At 49.5% G+C, this 17581-nt stretch overlaps 1 protein-coding gene across 3 annotated transcripts; it reads left to right on the forward strand.

The window, feature by feature from the left end:
* Nucleotides 1–10555: 10555 nt before the first annotated feature.
* LOC138640867 (palmitoyltransferase ZDHHC3-like) lies at nt 10556–14946 on the forward strand. 3 transcript variants are annotated; one of them, XM_069728870.1, is made up of 9 exons: nt 10556–10718; nt 10793–10881; nt 10962–11035; nt 11107–11222; nt 11296–11357; nt 11431–11545; nt 11622–11694; nt 12123–12252; nt 13624–14946. In XM_069728870.1, exons 1-9 carry the CDS (start codon nt 10639–10641, stop codon nt 13710–13712), a joined length of 828 nt encoding a protein of 275 aa, XP_069584971.1. In that variant the 5' UTR covers nt 10556–10638; the 3' UTR covers nt 13713–14946. The 3 variants fall into 3 exon arrangements, with proteins under 3 accessions (XP_069584971.1, XP_069584970.1, XP_069584969.1); XM_069728869.1 differs by having other exon boundaries at nt 10559–10668; XM_069728868.1 differs by having other exon boundaries at nt 10560–10722.
* The last annotated feature ends 2635 nt before the right edge of the window (nt 14947–17581 follow it).

Raw genomic sequence — 17581 nt, forward strand, 5'->3', positions numbered from 1 at the left:
GTCACCCTATATGAATCCACCTATAGAGTAACCCATTAATCTGTGGTGCAAGTGCAATACAGGAATTATTTTCATCCACGTCTTGGTTCACATTTATGTTCAGCTTGGGTTAAAATTCCAAATTAAAAAAAAAAGGTCAAAATTGAAGAGTGTGGACACACAAACACTGGATGAACATCCCATAGTCAATGAGATCGGGTGGGCTCAACCAGTGCCCATGATGAGACATGGCTGCCACATCTTGTGTTCCTGGAATGGGTTAGCCCATCTGGGACTTCTTGGCATTTAAACAGGATAAACTGTTACTCTGCTGGGCTCTGCTACACCACTAAAAGGGAAATGCCTGGAATACCCAGCTCTGCTGTCTGCTGGGCTCTGCTACATCACAAATGAGTCTCCTGACATACCCAGCCCTGATGTGCTGCTTGGCTCTACTACATCACAACTGAGTCTCCTAACATACCCAGCTTTGCTGTTTGGCTCTGCTACATTACAACTGAGTCTCCTGCCATGCCATACCCAGCTTAGCTTTATGTTTGGCTCTGCTATATCACAACTGAGCCTCCTGGCGTATCCAGTGCTGCTGGGCCCTGCTACATCTCAACTGAGCCTCCTGACATACCCAACTGTCACAGATCAGAGGTGACCTTTGGCCAGCACACAGCTATCACATTTGCAGGGGGGCTTATCTTAGTTATCCCTCCACTGCTACAATGTGATGAAAACACACACAAGGCTATTGACCTATCAATTTACAGCAGGGGCTTATTTTAGTTATCCCACTGCTGCTACAATATCACGAACTGCAGAGATTTATGTATATCCCGCTTTCCAGTTCCGCTTCGGAACTTGCAGCTCTCCGGCACCCCCCTTACCCTCAGGTCAGTCAGGGAACTACACCTGGGATAATTAGTCGCCGGATGGGCCGCTTCACTGTGGACTGGCTAGCAGTCACACTGCAGCGAGGGAATTATAAATGCTCAGGCCGTAGCCAGACAGTAGCTTATAAAACCCCATTCCATCGCTGCCAGCTGCACCCACCTAGCCCAGAACACACTTCGCTGCCACCAGCTCAGATTTCTCACAAAGAGAGGTTCAGGGCCAACCCAAATTAGTAGCATAATTACTTCAGGCACATGAAAATTCGCACAGAGCATGGAGAAGACAAAACTAGTAATTTCATATTTTACTCCGAAAAGGTAGTGTCACAGGGCTACCGCGACAGAGAGGTTCCAGAGCACCGCAGCGCTCTGGGCCTCATTCACACACGATGAACAGAAGCTCTTCTCCTCAATTCTGGTACTTGGTTATCAGGGCCTGCTTGATGGCCTCATAATCACTATCTTGATTTTGAGGGAGAGCAGCTAGTTGGGACACACAGTTCCGGAGAAATCCGTACTTTTTTACTTGTTGGAATTAGAGGCTCGCTTACAGTGGCTGATAGATCCACAGATGGAGATTCGCAAAGTGGACTTATTATTTTTCTAGCCAAAATCGTTGGCCCAATATCTTACTATAACAGAACAAAGGACTTCCTGTCTTTAGAGAAATTCTATCCCAGTTCTAGCTGATTCTAAATGGGAGGAGGGATGAGTAAGTTGCCCAGATCCTGGAATTTACAGACAGAGCAATAAAACCTCTTCTACACACACACATTCCAGAAAGCAAAACACAGAGCGAAGGGGGGTCAACGCCCACCCTATATGTGCTGGCAAGAGAAACTAAAACTTATATTATAAAAACTTATATTCTACATTATCCTCACACCTCCCCCTTCTGGTGTGCGCTATGGAGGCAGGACCGCTCCGTGCTTCTCCATGCGCACCTCAACAGGTTCACCCCGGCGGGACAGTCCATCTGCATTGCCATGCTCCCTGCCCGTTTATTTTCAGATGCATGGGCTGGCATTTATGTAGTTACATCATATTGCATTTTTTGTACTGGGTACACATATTGTTAGTTATCCTGCAGTTTTGTGTATGGACATGGTGCTTTTTTGCTGTTTTTAATTATGTTTTATTTTGTGTGTTGCACCAATAAAAATCTTGTTTTTTCATACATGTTTTAGTATTATGTTCTTTATAATATCTTTTATACTTTGTAACCACTGCCTACCTTTTTATGGAGTAAAATATATAATTTACTAGCTTGTCCCTCCCTGCTCTATAAATAAACTGTCGTTTCCTCTGAAGTGCATTACGCTACTGATTTGGGTTGGCTCCGGACCCATTAATCCTTCTGAAATCGGAGCTGGTGGCAGCATACTTTATTCTGTATGATTGGGAATCTGTGTAGCGACGGCGGCGTTCATAATTATTGTTCCTGCCTGTGTGGGAGTAGTTATATCGCCCTCGCTGCAGCGTGCCCAATAGCCAGTACATAGCAGGCAGCCTTTCTGGGGACTAATTACCCTAGGTGCAGTACCTAATCTGACCTGAGGGTGAAGGGGGCGCCAAAGAGCTGCAAGTTCCAAATCGGAACTGGGAAGTGGGATATAGATAAATCCCCTTCAGAAGGAACCAGTGGCAACCAAACCACCCCGGTTCGTGACAAATTGGTGTCAGTAGTGGGGACGATAAAGATATCCTCCCCAGGATCCCTGACATATGGTTGGGATCCATGACATATTATTGGCAGCACGGTGTGAACTGTGACATATTGGTGGCAGAGTGGTGGGATAATAGAGCATTAGTGATCTGGTTTGAGCAATCATTCCTCTCTCTAAAAACTTGCACGGTTCTGGAGAGGACTCTGCGCAAATAAGTTTTGAGAGCAAGCTCAGTGTTTACTAGTCCTGAGATGATAACGTGTGTACTTGCGATTACCCCTACCCTTCTCTTCGTTTTTCTATCCTATCTTTTATTTGGCAATGATGGCCGCAAAAGGAGAAGCCTGGTACACCCAGCAGAAGAAAGACACTCTTGTTGGAGTATGCACGTACCATGGCCTGGACCCCCATGGCAAAATCAAGGCTCAAATGGTCACGGAACTGGTGCAATTTGAAGCACACCAGGCCCGGTCTCAGAGCCCAGTGGCCGCAGACACCATCACAAGCGAAAATGGTGCTGCAGCAGAGGTCCAACCACTGAATGTCGGCCCTACTTGCAAGCAGGGCGCATTGGACCCCCACCTGCTGGCGGCCTTGGAACAACTCCCTGCTGATGACCGTGATGGACGTCTGCTGTTGTGAATTCCACTCTTGGGCTCCCTCCGGTGGTTGTAAGTGGCACTTTTGTGAGTTCTGCTCTTGGGCTCCCTCTTGTGGTTTCTAGTGGTTTGGCTGCTCCTTGGAGTTAGCTGTCATCAGCTGCCTCCACTTATCGTCTCTTCTGCTCGGCTATTTAAGTCTGGCTCTATCTTCAGCCAGTGCCACTTGTAAATGGTTCCTGGTTGGATTCACATCTCTTTGGAGTTCCCTGTTATCCTGACCAGTTCAGCTAAGCTAAGTTTTTGCTTGCCCTTTTCTGTCCATAGGTTGTGGACTTATCCATTCTGTGCTTTCTATGTTTGTCCAGCTTATCAGTGTGAATTAATTCTGTCTTGCTGGAAGCTCTGGGAGGCAGATTTGCCCTCCACACCTTTAGTCAGGTGTGGAGATTTTTTTGTAAACTCTGCGTGGATTTTTGTAGTCTTTTATACTGACCGCACAGTATTCCATCCTGTCCTATCTATTTAGACTGGCCTCCTGTGCTCATCCTGGTTTCATTCTGTGTATGTCTTTTCCCTCTCCACTCACAGTCATTATTTGTGGGGGGCTAATCTATCCTTTGGGGATTTTCTCTGAGGCAAGATAGCTTTCCTGCTTCTATCTTTAGGGGTAGTTAGCTCTTAGGCTGTGACGAGATGCCTAGGGAGAGTTAGGAGCATTCCACGGCTACTTCTAGTGTTGTGTTGAGCTTAGGGACTGCGGTCAGTACAGTTACCACTTCCTTCAGAGCTCGTTCCATGTTGCTCCTAGACCACCGTATCATAACAGTCTGCATCTGAACCAGCAATACCACGAGAGCCGAGCTGAGGCGGAGAGAGCCGAGCGGCAAGCGGAGCGGGAGCACCGGCTGGAGCTAGCCCGACTCCATGTGTAGAGGTCGTCCCAGTGGCGAGCCGAACACGTTCAGACCCCTAAACCCCAGCCAGAGCACTTTCCTGTGATGGAAAAGGACGGGGATTTGGTCACTTTCCAGCGGGCCTTTGAGAAAGCCTGCAGACATTACCAGCTGCCTGGGAACGAATGGGCCCAATACCTGACCCCAGGGCTAAGAGGCAAAGCTCTGGAGGCATTTGCTGCTCTCTCCCAAGAACAGGTTGGTGACTATGAGGCCATCAAGCAGGCGCTGATAACCAAGTACCAGCTTACACCTGAGGTTTACCGTAGAAAGTTCCAGATCTCGAACGTGGCACACACAACAGTTACAGCGATGTAGCGCATAGACTCGGGACCCACTTTGATTAGTGGATCCAAGGACTGTCAGTGACCACCTTAGCATAGTTGCGGGAACTGATGATCAACGACCAGTTCTTATTTCTTTGTCTAGCTGAGGTGCGACAGTTCGTGATGGACAGAGAGCCCAAAGACATGACTAAAGCAGCGCAGATTGCCGATGCCTATGAGGCCAACCGTAAATCGGAAGTGCGGAAGCCAGTCACCACCAGCTGAAGAGGGGGTAAGCCTGCAACCAACGCCAGTACCCCTGCCAGCCAATACAACAGAGGCCCTGTCCTTGTTGCCAACAGCATCAGACCTACCACCGACCCTCGCCAGTGTTTTTCCTACAAGCGGACTGGTCACATCAGCACCCAGTGTCCAGAGAAGCAGAGGAACCCCCCCCCAGGGCCTAATGCAGCAGTTCTTTTGGTGGGTGGGGCGGTTGGGAGGGTGTGTGACAACGTGGAGCACGTCACTCTGGGGGGCCATGCCGCTACAGGCCTCAAGGACACCGCTGAACGAACCCTCATCCGACCCGAACTGGCAGCCCCTGAAGAGATCATTCCGGGGAAAACCCTGACTGTCACCGGGATCGGGGGCATCAGCTGTTCCTTGCCAATGGCCCGGGTGTATATAGATTGGGGTGATGGGAGCAGGGTGAAGGAAGTGGGGCTGTCTGATAACTTTCCCACTGATGTTTTATTGGGGACTGATTTCGGTAGGATGGTTGCATATTATGTCCCTGACTCTCCTCCCCGATCGAATGCTGATGATAGCGATGGGAAATTGCATGTGTCACCTGACAATGCTTTACCGGTTAATGATGTACTTGATGATTTTTCTGAAAATGCCGAGGGTAATACTGATAATGCAGATGAGGGAAATATGCATGTTTTACCTGATAACCATTTGTTTCCTAGGATGTGTTCACAGGTGCAGGAGTGCTCAGCCACGTCGCTCTGCAGGGTGGGATGGCTGAGGAACCCCTAACAGGAGCAAGCGATGGTGCTCAGGGAAATGGGGAGATGCATGGGAGCCGTGAGGAAGGTGATGTCGTGCAACTGATCAGTGCCACAGAGGAAGGTAACTGCCCCATGAGTAGCACTGCTCCTGAAATGTTGGGGGTGAATGGGGAGGTAGTATCCATAGCAGCAGCGGCTGATAGGTCTGTGGAAATTCCCGGGGAGACAGCCTACGTAGTTGCTGTCACTCGCAGCCAGAATGCCCAGAACGCAGTTAACGATCTGCCTTCTGGACCCTCCTCAGTCACAGGCGTGACTGAACCAGAGATGGACTCAGAGCAGGTCCCAGAGGGTTCCCGTGGGGAAGGGACCCTGACGTCGCTTCTGGCTGCCCCTAGCCAGGAGTTCCAGGCCGCTCTGCACTCAGATGCAAGCCTGGAGAATTTGAGACACCTTGCCGAGACGCCCATCTCCGTGACTGATAAGGAGAGGGTGTTCTGGGAATAAGGGAGGTTGTACCAGGAGACAGTAGCCAGAAAATCGCAAAAGGAATGGTTGAGGGAAAGACAGCTGGTCGTCCCGGACAAATTCAGGGGTGAGTTGTTGCGGATTGCCCATGAGATCCTGCTCGCTGGACACTTGGTGATCAGCAAAACTAGGGCCTGGCTGTCTCAACACTTCTATTGGCCCAAGATGGGGACAGATGTGACAAACTACTGACGCTCCTGTATCACCTGTCAAAGAGTAGGGAAGGCGGGGCCTGCTCTTAAGGCTCCCCTGATCATTTTGCCAGTGATAGAGGAGCCTTTCCAGAGGATCGCGGTGGACATTGTGGGCCTGCTGGCCGTCCCCAGCAGCTCTGGAAAGCAATAAATCCTTACTGTGGTAGACTACGCTACCTGGTACCCAGAGGCAGTGGCTCTGTCCTCAACTAGGGCAGATCAGGTGGCGGATGCACTGTTGGCTATCTTTTCACGGGTAGGATTTCCCAGGGAGATGCTTACCGATCAAGGAACTCAATTCATGTCTCGCCGAATGGAGGCTCTCTGTAAGAGAATGAAGGTTAAGCATCTGGTATCGAGTGCATATCACCCACAGACCAATGGATTGTGTGAGCGTTTCAATGGTACCCTCAAACAGATGCTACGCATGCTGGTTGAGACCCAAGGATGTGACTGGGAGAGGTACTTCCCACACATCTGCTATTTGCTTACCGAGAGGTTCTGCAGGCCTCGACGGGGTTCTCCCCCTTCAAGCTCCTGGATGGCAGGCAAGTTGGGGGACCCCTTGGGTTGGTAAGGCAATCCTGGGAAGAGGAGCCGAACCCTTCTGAAATGTCTATAGTATAGTACCGTATTTTCCGCTTTGTAAGACGCACTTTATTTCCCCCAAATTTTGGGGGGAAATGTGGGTGCGTCTAACAAAGCAGATATACCGCTTACCATTACAGGCTGGGATGAGGAGGTGTCCGCCGCCGCTACTGCCCGCCGCCGCTGTCGTCCGCTGCCGCTGCCGGGGTTGTCCGCTGCTGCCCTGGGTTATGCTGGAGGCTCCGGTGCTGCGGGGGGCTCTGGTGACATTTTGTGAAAGACCAGAGCCCCCCGGCAGTTCGTCCTTGCGTTCCAGTATGACTAATTCCGGGAAAATGGACGCCGGAATCTCGGGAGATGAGATTTCAGCGCTGAGATCTCATCTCTCGAGACTCTGGCGGCCATTTTCCCGGAGTCAGTCATATAGGAACGCATGGACGAACTGCTGGGGGCTCTGGCCTTTCACAAAATGTCGCCAGAGCCCCCCGCAGCACCGGAGACAGCCCTGCAGCATCGGAGACAGCCCTGCAGCACAGGAGCCCCCTGCAGACCCCTCATCCCAGCTTGCAGCACAGAAGCCCCCCTGCAAACCCCTCATCCCCTCATCCCAGCCTGCAGCACAGGAGCCCCCCTGCAGCACAGGAGCCCCCTGCAGACCCCCTCATCCCAGCCTGCAGCAATGCTCCACTCCTGCCTCCAGCAACGACCCTGGGACCCTGATCCACCACAGCCACAACCCCTGGTAAGTAATAAGACGCATGGATTATAAGACGCCCCACCAATTTATTAAAAAAAGTTTTTTCCTATTTCTCTCCTCAAAATTTGGGGTGCGTCTTATAATCCGGAGCGTCTTACAAAGCGAAAAATACGGTATATCATGTGCCTCCGTGACAAAATGTAGACCTTAACACACTTGGTGCATGACAACTTGACGCAGGCTCAGGCTGATGAGAAACACTAGTACAACCAGAACGCCCGGGAGCCGACCTACCACGTGGATCAAAAGGTGTGGGTGCTGGTCCCCATACCAAAGGATAATCTTCAGGCAGCCTGGGAAGGCCCGTACGTCATCCACCAACAGATCAACCCAGTCACCTACGTGGTCATGCTTGACCACGCTCGGGGTAGGCGAAAGGCCTTTCACGTCAACATGATGAAGGCTCATCACGAACGTGAACCTTATGTCCTACCCGTTTGCAGCCTGCAGGACTGTACGAGTCCACGGTCATGCCCTTCGGCATGAAGAATGCCCCTGCCACTTTCCAGCGGATGGTCAATCACCTGCTTCAGGGACTGGAGAAGTACGCGCTCGCGTACTTGGATGACATTGTCATCTTCAGTTCCTCCTGGGACCAACACCTGCAGCATCTTGAGGTGCTCAGGCGAATTCACTGAGCCGGCCTGACTATCAAGTCGGGAAAGTGCCAGATGAGCATGAGTGAGGTCCACTACCTGGGGCAACAGGGTAGGCAGGGGCTCCATAAAGCCAAAGCCTGGGAAAGTGGACGCGATCGTGTCCTGGCCCACCCCCAGGACCAAGAAACAGGTGATGTCCTTTCTGGGCACTGCAGGGTACTATAAGCGCTTCGTACAGCACTATAGTAGCCTGGCAAAACCCTTGACGGACCTCACCAGGAAGAAGCTACCCCACATAGTCGACTGGACCGGCAGCTGTGAGGGGGCCTTCCAGGCGTTGAAAACAGCCCTGTGGAACACTCCTGTGTTGAAAGCAGTCGACCGTTCTTGGTGCAGACTGACGCCAGCGAGTTTGGCTCTGGTGCTGTGCTCAGCCAGGTTGACTCGGGGAACCACGAGCACCCCGTGTTGTACCTGAGCCGAAAGCTTCTGCCGAGGGAAGTGGCCTATTCCACCATCGAGAAGGAGTGCCTGGCCATAGTCTGGGCCCTGCAATGGCTGCAGCCCTACCTGTATGAGCCCACCTTCACTGTGGTGTCGGACCACAGCCTTCTGCGCTGGCTACAAGCCATGTGTGGAACCAACGGAAGGTTGCTACACTGGAGCCTTGCCCTCCAGCAGTACGACTTTACCATCGAACATAAAATGGGCAGGGAGCATGGCAATGCAGATGGGTTGTCCTGCCAGGGAAGTGCTGAAGTGTGCATAGAGGAGTACCGAGAGGTTCTGCCTCCGTAGCGCAGTCCAAAAGGGGAGGTGTCACGATAATGTAAAAATTTCATAATGTGAGATTAGTTCTAGAAGGTACATGGCACAGACACACACTGCAACTTCGACCCCCCTTTCTCCCCCTCTGCATTCACTCATACAACAAACAAAGCCCTATGTCAGATACTATGTGCAACTTGATACCACTGTGTGAGCAGTTTTATGGCTTAGCTGCAAACTACTCATTCCCTCCTCCCATCTAATACCAGCCAAAACTGGTGTGGAAGCCCTGAGTTTCTTTGTTCTATTAAAGTTACATATAGCGGCACCGATTTGGCTAGACAGATAATAATTATTTATCCCTGATGGCCATCGGTAGATCTATCCCCCACTGAAAGCACGAGCAGCTAAATCCAACAAGAGCAAAGTGCAGATTTCTCAGTAAGTGGTTCAGGTAATTGCTCTGTATTTACACTTAAAAGAATGCCCCTGACGTGGGGAACATCATGAGCATGGTGTCGTACTTATGCGAGGTTCACACAGCAAGTTATGCATAAAAATAGTAACCATAGCTGTAAGTAAAGAGGAGGTTTCAGCTTCTAAGTGATGTCACCACAGGGGGAGTGCCAGGCTTTTGGGCTAAGAATATCTTAGTGAGACAGCATTCCAGCAGTGTCTTGTGTCTGATGTCCAGCTGCTCTCTATATATGTGCTATGCATTTAGATGTTTTTATCCCCCTAAGCAACAGGCCAGCCAAGATGATACCATGACATAACGATCTGTAAGTGTTCTATTCAATTTTAATCCTTTTTTTTATTTGTAATTGCAATGTACATATAAATTGTCTTCTTTATAATATCTGTTATACTTTGTAAACACTACCTACCTTTTTATGGAGTAAAATATATAATTTACTAGCTTGTCCCTCCCTGCTCTATAAATAAACTGTCGTTTCCTCTGAAGTGAATTACGCTACTGATTTGGGTTGGCTCCGCACCCGTTAATCCTTAGGAAATCGGAGCTGGTGGCAGCATACTTTGTTCTGTGTGATTGGGAATCTGTGTAGCAACGGCGGCGTTGATAATTATTGTTCCTGCCTGTGTGGGAGTAGTTATATCACCCTCGCTGAAGCATGCCCAATAGCCAGTACATAGCAGGCAGCCTTTCTGGCGACTAATTATCCTAGGTGCAGTACCTAATCTCACCTGAGGGTAAAGGGGGCGCCAGAGAGCTGCAAGTTCCAAAGTGGAGCTGGGAAGTAGAATGTAACTAAATCCCCTTTAGAAGGAACGGGGGCAACCAAACCACCCCGGTTCGTGACAAATTGGTGGGGATGATAAAGGGGATCCCTGACATATGGTTGGGATCAGTGACATATTGTTGGCAGCACTGTGAGAACCGTGACACCCGCGCCCCCCTCTCCCGTATGCACAGCTAGCAGTGTCCAGGTCACGCACCAGGACTGACACTTTGTCATGATAAATATCATCTGTATATGATTGTGGTTGTCAAACACCTTCTACGTGATCACAAGACCAATAAAATAATAGGCCACGCCCTCCACGGTCACATGACCGTCCAAACAGTAGGTCACGCCTACTCCGCAGCTATGACTTACGTTACACGGAATCCCCGATCTCCATAGCGACCGCACTAACCGGAAGTACGCCGCTCCTCACTGACAGCGGAATTCTTTTGCTAGTCACGAGGCGGCGCCCTTTCTATGATTGGAGCAGAGGACAGCTGGGCGGGGCCTGAGACCCGGAAGTGTGTCCGCGCTGTCATGGCGGCCTGTGTGCGGGACCCCTGCGGGCTGCTATGTGTGCTGCTTACCTACCTGAGCCTGGGGTACGCCGACTACGTCATCCTGCGACACGTCCTGCTGCACAGCTTCTCCGGCAGGTGCGGGGAGGATGGGGTGCTGGCTGTGGGATGATTATGGGATGTCTCACTTTGTTCCCTCTTTTTGCAGCGTTTGGTGTCCACTCCACGCTGTTGGTTTCAATCTGCTGGTGTCCATGCTGCTGGCCTGTCATAGCCGCGCTGTCTTCTGTGACCCCGGTGAGACTGCTGGGAGAAGTAGTCTGCCACGTTGCAACCTGACTATCCTCCTCTTAATCCACCCTGTTTTGTTCCCACAGGGACTGTTCCGTTACCAGAAACCGCCATTGACTTCTCGGACCTGCGTTCCAGCACTCCGCGCAAAAGTGACCGGGTAAATGTGCGCAGGAGCGTGATTTGTACCCATGGCGGTACCTAATGATAACTAACAAACATTCTCCACAGGGGGGTAATGAGGACTGGACCGTGTGCCACCGGTGTGAGACCTACCGCCCTCCGCGAGCCCACCACTGCCGCGTCTGCCACCGCTGTGTCCGCAGGATGGATCACCACTGCCCCTGGTGCGTAATAAGTGAGGTTACTCATCGAGTTGACCGTCGTATATATATTTTTTTTCTTTTTTTTTCTTTGTAGGATAAATAATTGTGTTGGAGAATTAAACCAAAAGTATTTCATCCAGTTCCTGTTTTACACCGGTAAGTACACAATTCGGTTTTATACGGGTAGGTGTCCAGTAGGGTGCTGCTCTCATGTTTGTGCTTCTCGCAGGTCTGACAAGCCTGTACTCTGTGGGCTTAGTTCTGGCCGTTTGGCTGTGGCCAACCAAGAAGGGAACATTGGGGGCTGCAGATCTGGCAGCTGCAGCTCATAGTCATGTACAGATGTAAGTACCCAGAGGTCGCATGTGACTGTGATGTCAGGACCCTGCAGCTCTCATGTACAGTCTCCTCTCCCCGCAGAGTCCACTGCATCCTCCTCCTGGTGGAGTCCATCCTCTTTGGGCTGTTCGTTACAGTCATCTTCTATGATCAGGTAATAATAATTTTTATTTATATAGCTCCAACATATTTCGCAGCACTTTACAATTAAGCGGGGACATGTACAAACAATACATTTGGTGCGAGTTAAGATCATTTAAACAGTGACATTAGGAGTGAGGTCCCTGCTCGCAAGCTTACAATCTACAGGAAAGTGTTTCATCAGTATTCGGTGATGGAGACGACGGACAGTCACCAGATACTGATGGGATTTACATTCCTCTTTTGTTCTTTCGTTTTGTATTTATTTTGTATTAATTAAATACTTACCCTTTTTGTTAAATGATTTTTACTCTGTTGTATTTTTCGTCACCTTCTTAAACTTTTTACCCAGTGCTGTAGATTCTCTGCTATCGGCCTAATCTGTGCGGTCCCTTTTATACTTCTTGCCTAATTTTTTTCTTTTTTTTTTCTTTAATATAGATTGTATCGATCATTACAGATGAGACGCCCATCGAGCAACTGAGGAAAAAACTCCTAAAGGAGGCAAATAAGGAAGTAGCCCACACCCGCAAGCCAAAGATGGCGCTACTGAGGGAGGTGTTTGGAAGAGGTAAGAGAAACCTATCCATCACTAGAGATCAGGGGTTGTAGATAAACTTGGCACACACGTGGTCAAATGAAAGTGAGATTTAATTGAAAGAGAGTACATACAATATTGACGTTTCGGTCTTAGGTTAGACCTTCATCAATGTACCTCTCTGAGAGTATTTCATAGACTGATGTACTAATAATAGATAAATCCCTCTGCTTGTGGTTGGTGCAGCTATAAATAGCCGGCTACACTGGGCGCCGGTGTTGTGCTGTGCTGGACGCGGCTTCCACCGCTCGTCCTGAGTGACACTGAGAATGCCTCCTATCCATCACTAGAGATCAGCGGTGACATCACTGAGAATGCCTCCTATCCATCACTAGAGATCAGCGGTGATATCACTGAGAATGCCTCCTATCCATCACTAGAGATCAGTGGTGACATCACTGAGAATGCCTCCTATCCATCACTAGAGATCAGCAGTGACATCACTGAGAATGCCTCCTATCCATCACTAGAGATCAGCAGTGACATCACTGAGAATGCCTCCTATCCATCACTAGAGATCAGCGGTGACATCACTGAGAATGCCGCCTATCCATCACTAGAGATCAGAGGTGACATCACTGAGAATGCCTCCTATCCATCACTAGAGATCAGCGGTGACATCACTGAGAATGCCTCCTATCCATCACTAGAAATCAGCAGTGACATCACTGAGAATACCTCCTATCCATCACTAGAGATCAGGGGTGACATCAGTGAGAATGCCTCCTATCCATCACTAGAGATCAGCGGTGACATCACTGCGAATGCCTCCTATCCATCACTAGAGATCAGCGGTGACATCACTGAGAATGCCTCCTATCCATCACTAGAGATCAGCGGTGACATCACTGAGAATGCCTCCTATCCATCACTAGAGATCAGCGGTGACATCACTGAGAATGCCGCCTATCCATCACTAGAGATCAGCGGTGACATCACTGAGAATGCCACCTATCCATCACTAGAGATCAGAGGTGACATCACTGAGAATGCCTCCTATCCATCACTAGAGATCAGCGGTGACATCACTGAGAATGCCTCCTATCCATCACTAGAGATCAGCAGTGACATCACTGAGAATGCCTCCTATCCATCACTAGAGATCAGCGGTGACATCACTGAGAATGCCGCCTATCCATCACTAGAGATCAGCGGTGACATCACTGAGAATGCCGCCTATCCATCACTAGAGATCAGCGGTGACATCACTGAGAATGCCTCCTATCCATCACTAGAGATCAGAGGTGACATCACTGAGAATGCCTCCTATCCATCACTAGAGATCAGCGGTGACATCACTGAGAATGCTGCCTATTCTGTCATTGTTTCTCTCTTTCCCCCTAGGTTATATGATCTGCTGGCTGTTCCCATGTAATACGCCCCCGTCCTCTGGTGGTCCGGCATACAGTTACCTCCCTGACTATGATGTGTAGGGGTCTTTGTCAGTATGGTAGGGTGGCGGTTGTGTCCAGGAGCCATCTCCAGGGATCGGATCTCAGCCTCTTGCTGTGGTTGCACTATGGATGTACTGTTACCAATGCACGTCTCATGGCTGTTCTGCTGCCCTCCGGTGGTCGGTGCTGCTGATGTGTCTCAGCCTCAGCCTGTTTTTTTTTTTTTTTTACTCCTGTGGTTTCTATTGCCCCGTTCGGACTTTTCTAACTTGCTGCTGTGGATGCTGGAGTGGGTTTTTCTATGTTTTTAAGTCTCGGAGAAATTCACCCGCCCATGCTCTGTATTTTATCATGTAGTAATTACACTCGCCAGAGGGGGTGCTCATCTGCACTGGATTTATTTTAAATGTATTTATTTATTGAACTTTTTTTTCCTGTTTGCCGAGTTCAGTGATTTCAGGTTGACTGAGATCCAACTTGTGTTTGTTTGAAGCTGCTGCTCTGTCCTCCATGCTTTTTACTGCAGCTGTACTTTTTCAGCATCATGGAGCCTGGATATCTTTTAGAAGGACAGAACCATTGTAAAATACAAGAAGATTACAGAAGCTTCCCACTGAGGGGGAGGAACCTGGCCATCAGCTTTTCTTCCGATTATGTACCATACCATGATGCTGTCCATAATCTGAAGTGTTAATAATCAGAGTATTGTGTGCTATAAGCCACCAATCTGTATTTCTGGAAGTGAAGTCCTCTGCCCCTTTAATGCTCACCCTAATTACTATTTGTAAGGGGGCTATACTATAACCACTTGGTCCAGCCCATAGCATGGCTGAATCATGTCCCATTCACTGCCGGAGCTGCTGCATGTCGCACTACTATACCTCTCGTCTCTCTGCTGCCCTCTACAGGTTTGTGGTTGTCCTACATTACTATTCTTGCAGTTTTATGAGTGTCCAGCAGATGGCGATTCTGCTGCATTTATCCTACTGCGGTTTGTTTCAGAGAAGCCACGTATCCGTCTGCTGCAGGCCAGCAGTGCACTACAACTCCCATCGTCCTCTTGAGATTCAGGTCGGCCATTGCATCTGAGCACTGTTGGTAATTGCACCATATAGCAGAGCTATATATTCCTTATGTTACTGACCAAAATCCCCTCTTTGTCCTCGTCTCTGCTCGTTGTAAGATATATTTATTGCTGTGGTCTCTTTTTACATTGAGAATATCTCTGTCTGGGATTTTGGGGGGATATTAATAAATCCAATCGTCATCTCTGTTTTATGCTTCATGTTTTAGGCCTGGATCTAATAGGCCAGAACCAGCGCTAGTGTGCGTGTTTATAAAGGCAGCAGCGAGATACAGGGTGTAGTGGGGACACTGAAAATCACGGCAGGCTGGTAACAAGGAAAAGTAGGCGGCATTACCTGACCGGGAACATTCAGAACCTGAGGAAGTGATTGATGTGCGGACAGAACCTGGCCCTGCTGTAGCCTCACATAATCCCATACATCCATAGTAGCAGCTGGGCAGACTGTCATGTCTGCTCTCCGTCATTGCCGCTGGTACGAGGTGTTAACAAACATTTGGGAAAGTAAGTATTTCATTAACTGCCTATTTTGCAAGTTTTCCCACCTACAAAGAACGGAGAGGTGTGTAATTTTTATTGTAGGTACACTTCACCTGTGAGAGACAAAATCTAAAAATAAAAAACAGAAAATCACATTGTGTTATTTTTACTTTGCATTTTATTGCATGAAATAAGTATTTGATACAGTAGAAAAACAAAACTTAATATTTGGTCCTGAAGCCTTTGTTTGCTATTACAGAGGTCAGACATTTCCTGTAGTTCTTGACCAAGTTTGCACACACTGCAGCAAGGATTTTGGCACACTGCTCCATACAGATCTTCTCCAGATCTTTCAGGGTTCGGGGCTGTCACTGGGCAACATTGAGTTTCAGCTTCCGCCAAAGATGTTCTGTTGGGTTCAGGTCTGGAGACTGGCTAGGCCCCTCCAGTTGCTTCATATGGAGACACTCCTTAGTTGCCCTGCCTGTGGGTTTCGGGTTATTGTCATGCTGGAAGACCCAGCCACGACCCATCTTCAGTGCTAAGGGAAGGAGATTGTTTGCCAAAATCTCACAATACATGACCCCATCCATCCTCCCTTCAATACGGTGCTGTCGTCCTGTCCCCTTTGCAGAAAAGCACCACCAAACTATGATGTTTCCCCGCCATACTTCACGGTTGGGACAGTGTTCTTGGGGTTGTATTTGTCTTTCTTCTTCCTCCAAACACGGCGAGTGAAGTTGATACCTAAACGTTCTACTTTGGTCCTATCTGACCACATGACCTTCTCCCATGTGTCCTCTGGATCATCCAGATGGTCATTGGTGAATTTTAAACAGGCCTGGACATGTGCTGGCGTGAGTAGGGAGACCTTGTGGGCCCTGCAGGATTTTAATCCATGACTGCATAGTATGTTTCTAACGCTAATGCTTGAGACTGTGGTCCCAGCATTCTTCAGGTCATTGACCAGGTCTTCCTGTGTAGTTCTGGGCTGATTTCTGACCTTTCTCAGAATCATCCTTACCCCTCGAGGCGAGATCTTGCATCGAGCCCCAGACTGAGGAAGATTGACAGGCATCTTGTCACAGTTGAATTGTACCTTCGGTAAAAATTACAGTACTCTCCATTATTTGTGCGTGGGGAAACTTACAAAATCGTCAATGTATAAAAAAAACTTATTTTCCCCACTGTATGTGGGGAATGCCAACAGATGCTTGTGCTTTAGGCATGCCGGCCCTTTTAGGCTGTTTTCCGGTACAGTATCATTCTTGTTTTAGTTTTTCACTCATCCATATAGGAATGCTCATCGCGGAAGCTGCACTTTGTACATGATCTCTCATTATCTACAAAATACCTATTTCAGTGCCCTATGTGTGGTCCAATAGTGCAGGCTGCTCGGCTTGACCACCTGCCACGACTGCTTATACGTAATTGAAAGAGCCTGTGTGCTTACCCTATAGTGTATTGTTCATGGCCCTCCTGGACCTGACCGTTCTTCGTGGCCCTCCTCGACCTGACCATTATACATGGCCCTCCTTGCCCTTTCCATGGCCCTCCTCACCCTGACCGTTCTCTGCAGGCCACCCCGCCCTGACCATGTTTCATGGCACTCCTCACCTTGACCGTTCTCTGCAGGCCACCATGCCATGACCATTCCACATGGCCCTCCTCACCCTGACCGTTCTCTGCAGGCCAACCGCCATGACCATTCCACATGGGCCTCCTCACCCTGACCGTTCTCTGCAGGCCACCCTGTCATGACCATTCCACATGGGCCTCCTCACCCTGACCGTTCTCTGCAGGCTACTCTGCCCTGACCATGTTTCATGGCCCTCCTCACCTTGACCGATCTCTGCAGGCGACCCAGCCCTTATCATGTTTCATGGGCCTCCTCACCCTGACCATTCTCCATGGCCCTCCTCACCCTGACCATTCTCTGCAGGCCACCCCGCCCTGACCATGTTTCATGGCACTCCTCACCTTGACCGTTCTCTGCAGGCCACCATGCCATGACCATTCCACATGGCCCTCCTCACCCTGACCGTTCTCTGCAGGCCTCCCTGTCATGACCGTTCCACATGGCCCTCCTCACCCTGACTGTTCTCTGCAGGCTACTCCGCCCTGACCATGTTTCATGGTCCTCCTCACCTTCGCCGTTCTCTGCAGGCCTCCCGCCATGACCATTCCACATGGCCCTCCTCACCCTGACCGTTCTCTGCAGGCCTCCCTGTCATGACCATTCCACATGGCCCTCCTCACCCTGACCGTTCTCTGCAGGCCACCCTGCCATGATCATTTCACATGGGCCTCCTCACCCTGACCGTTCTCTGCAGGCCTCCCTGTC

The sequence above is a fragment of the Ranitomeya imitator genome, chromosome 1, assembly GCF_032444005.1.
Source record: "Ranitomeya imitator isolate aRanImi1 chromosome 1, aRanImi1.pri, whole genome shotgun sequence".
In the NCBI taxonomy this organism is placed as follows: domain Eukaryota; kingdom Metazoa; phylum Chordata; class Amphibia; order Anura; family Dendrobatidae; genus Ranitomeya; species Ranitomeya imitator.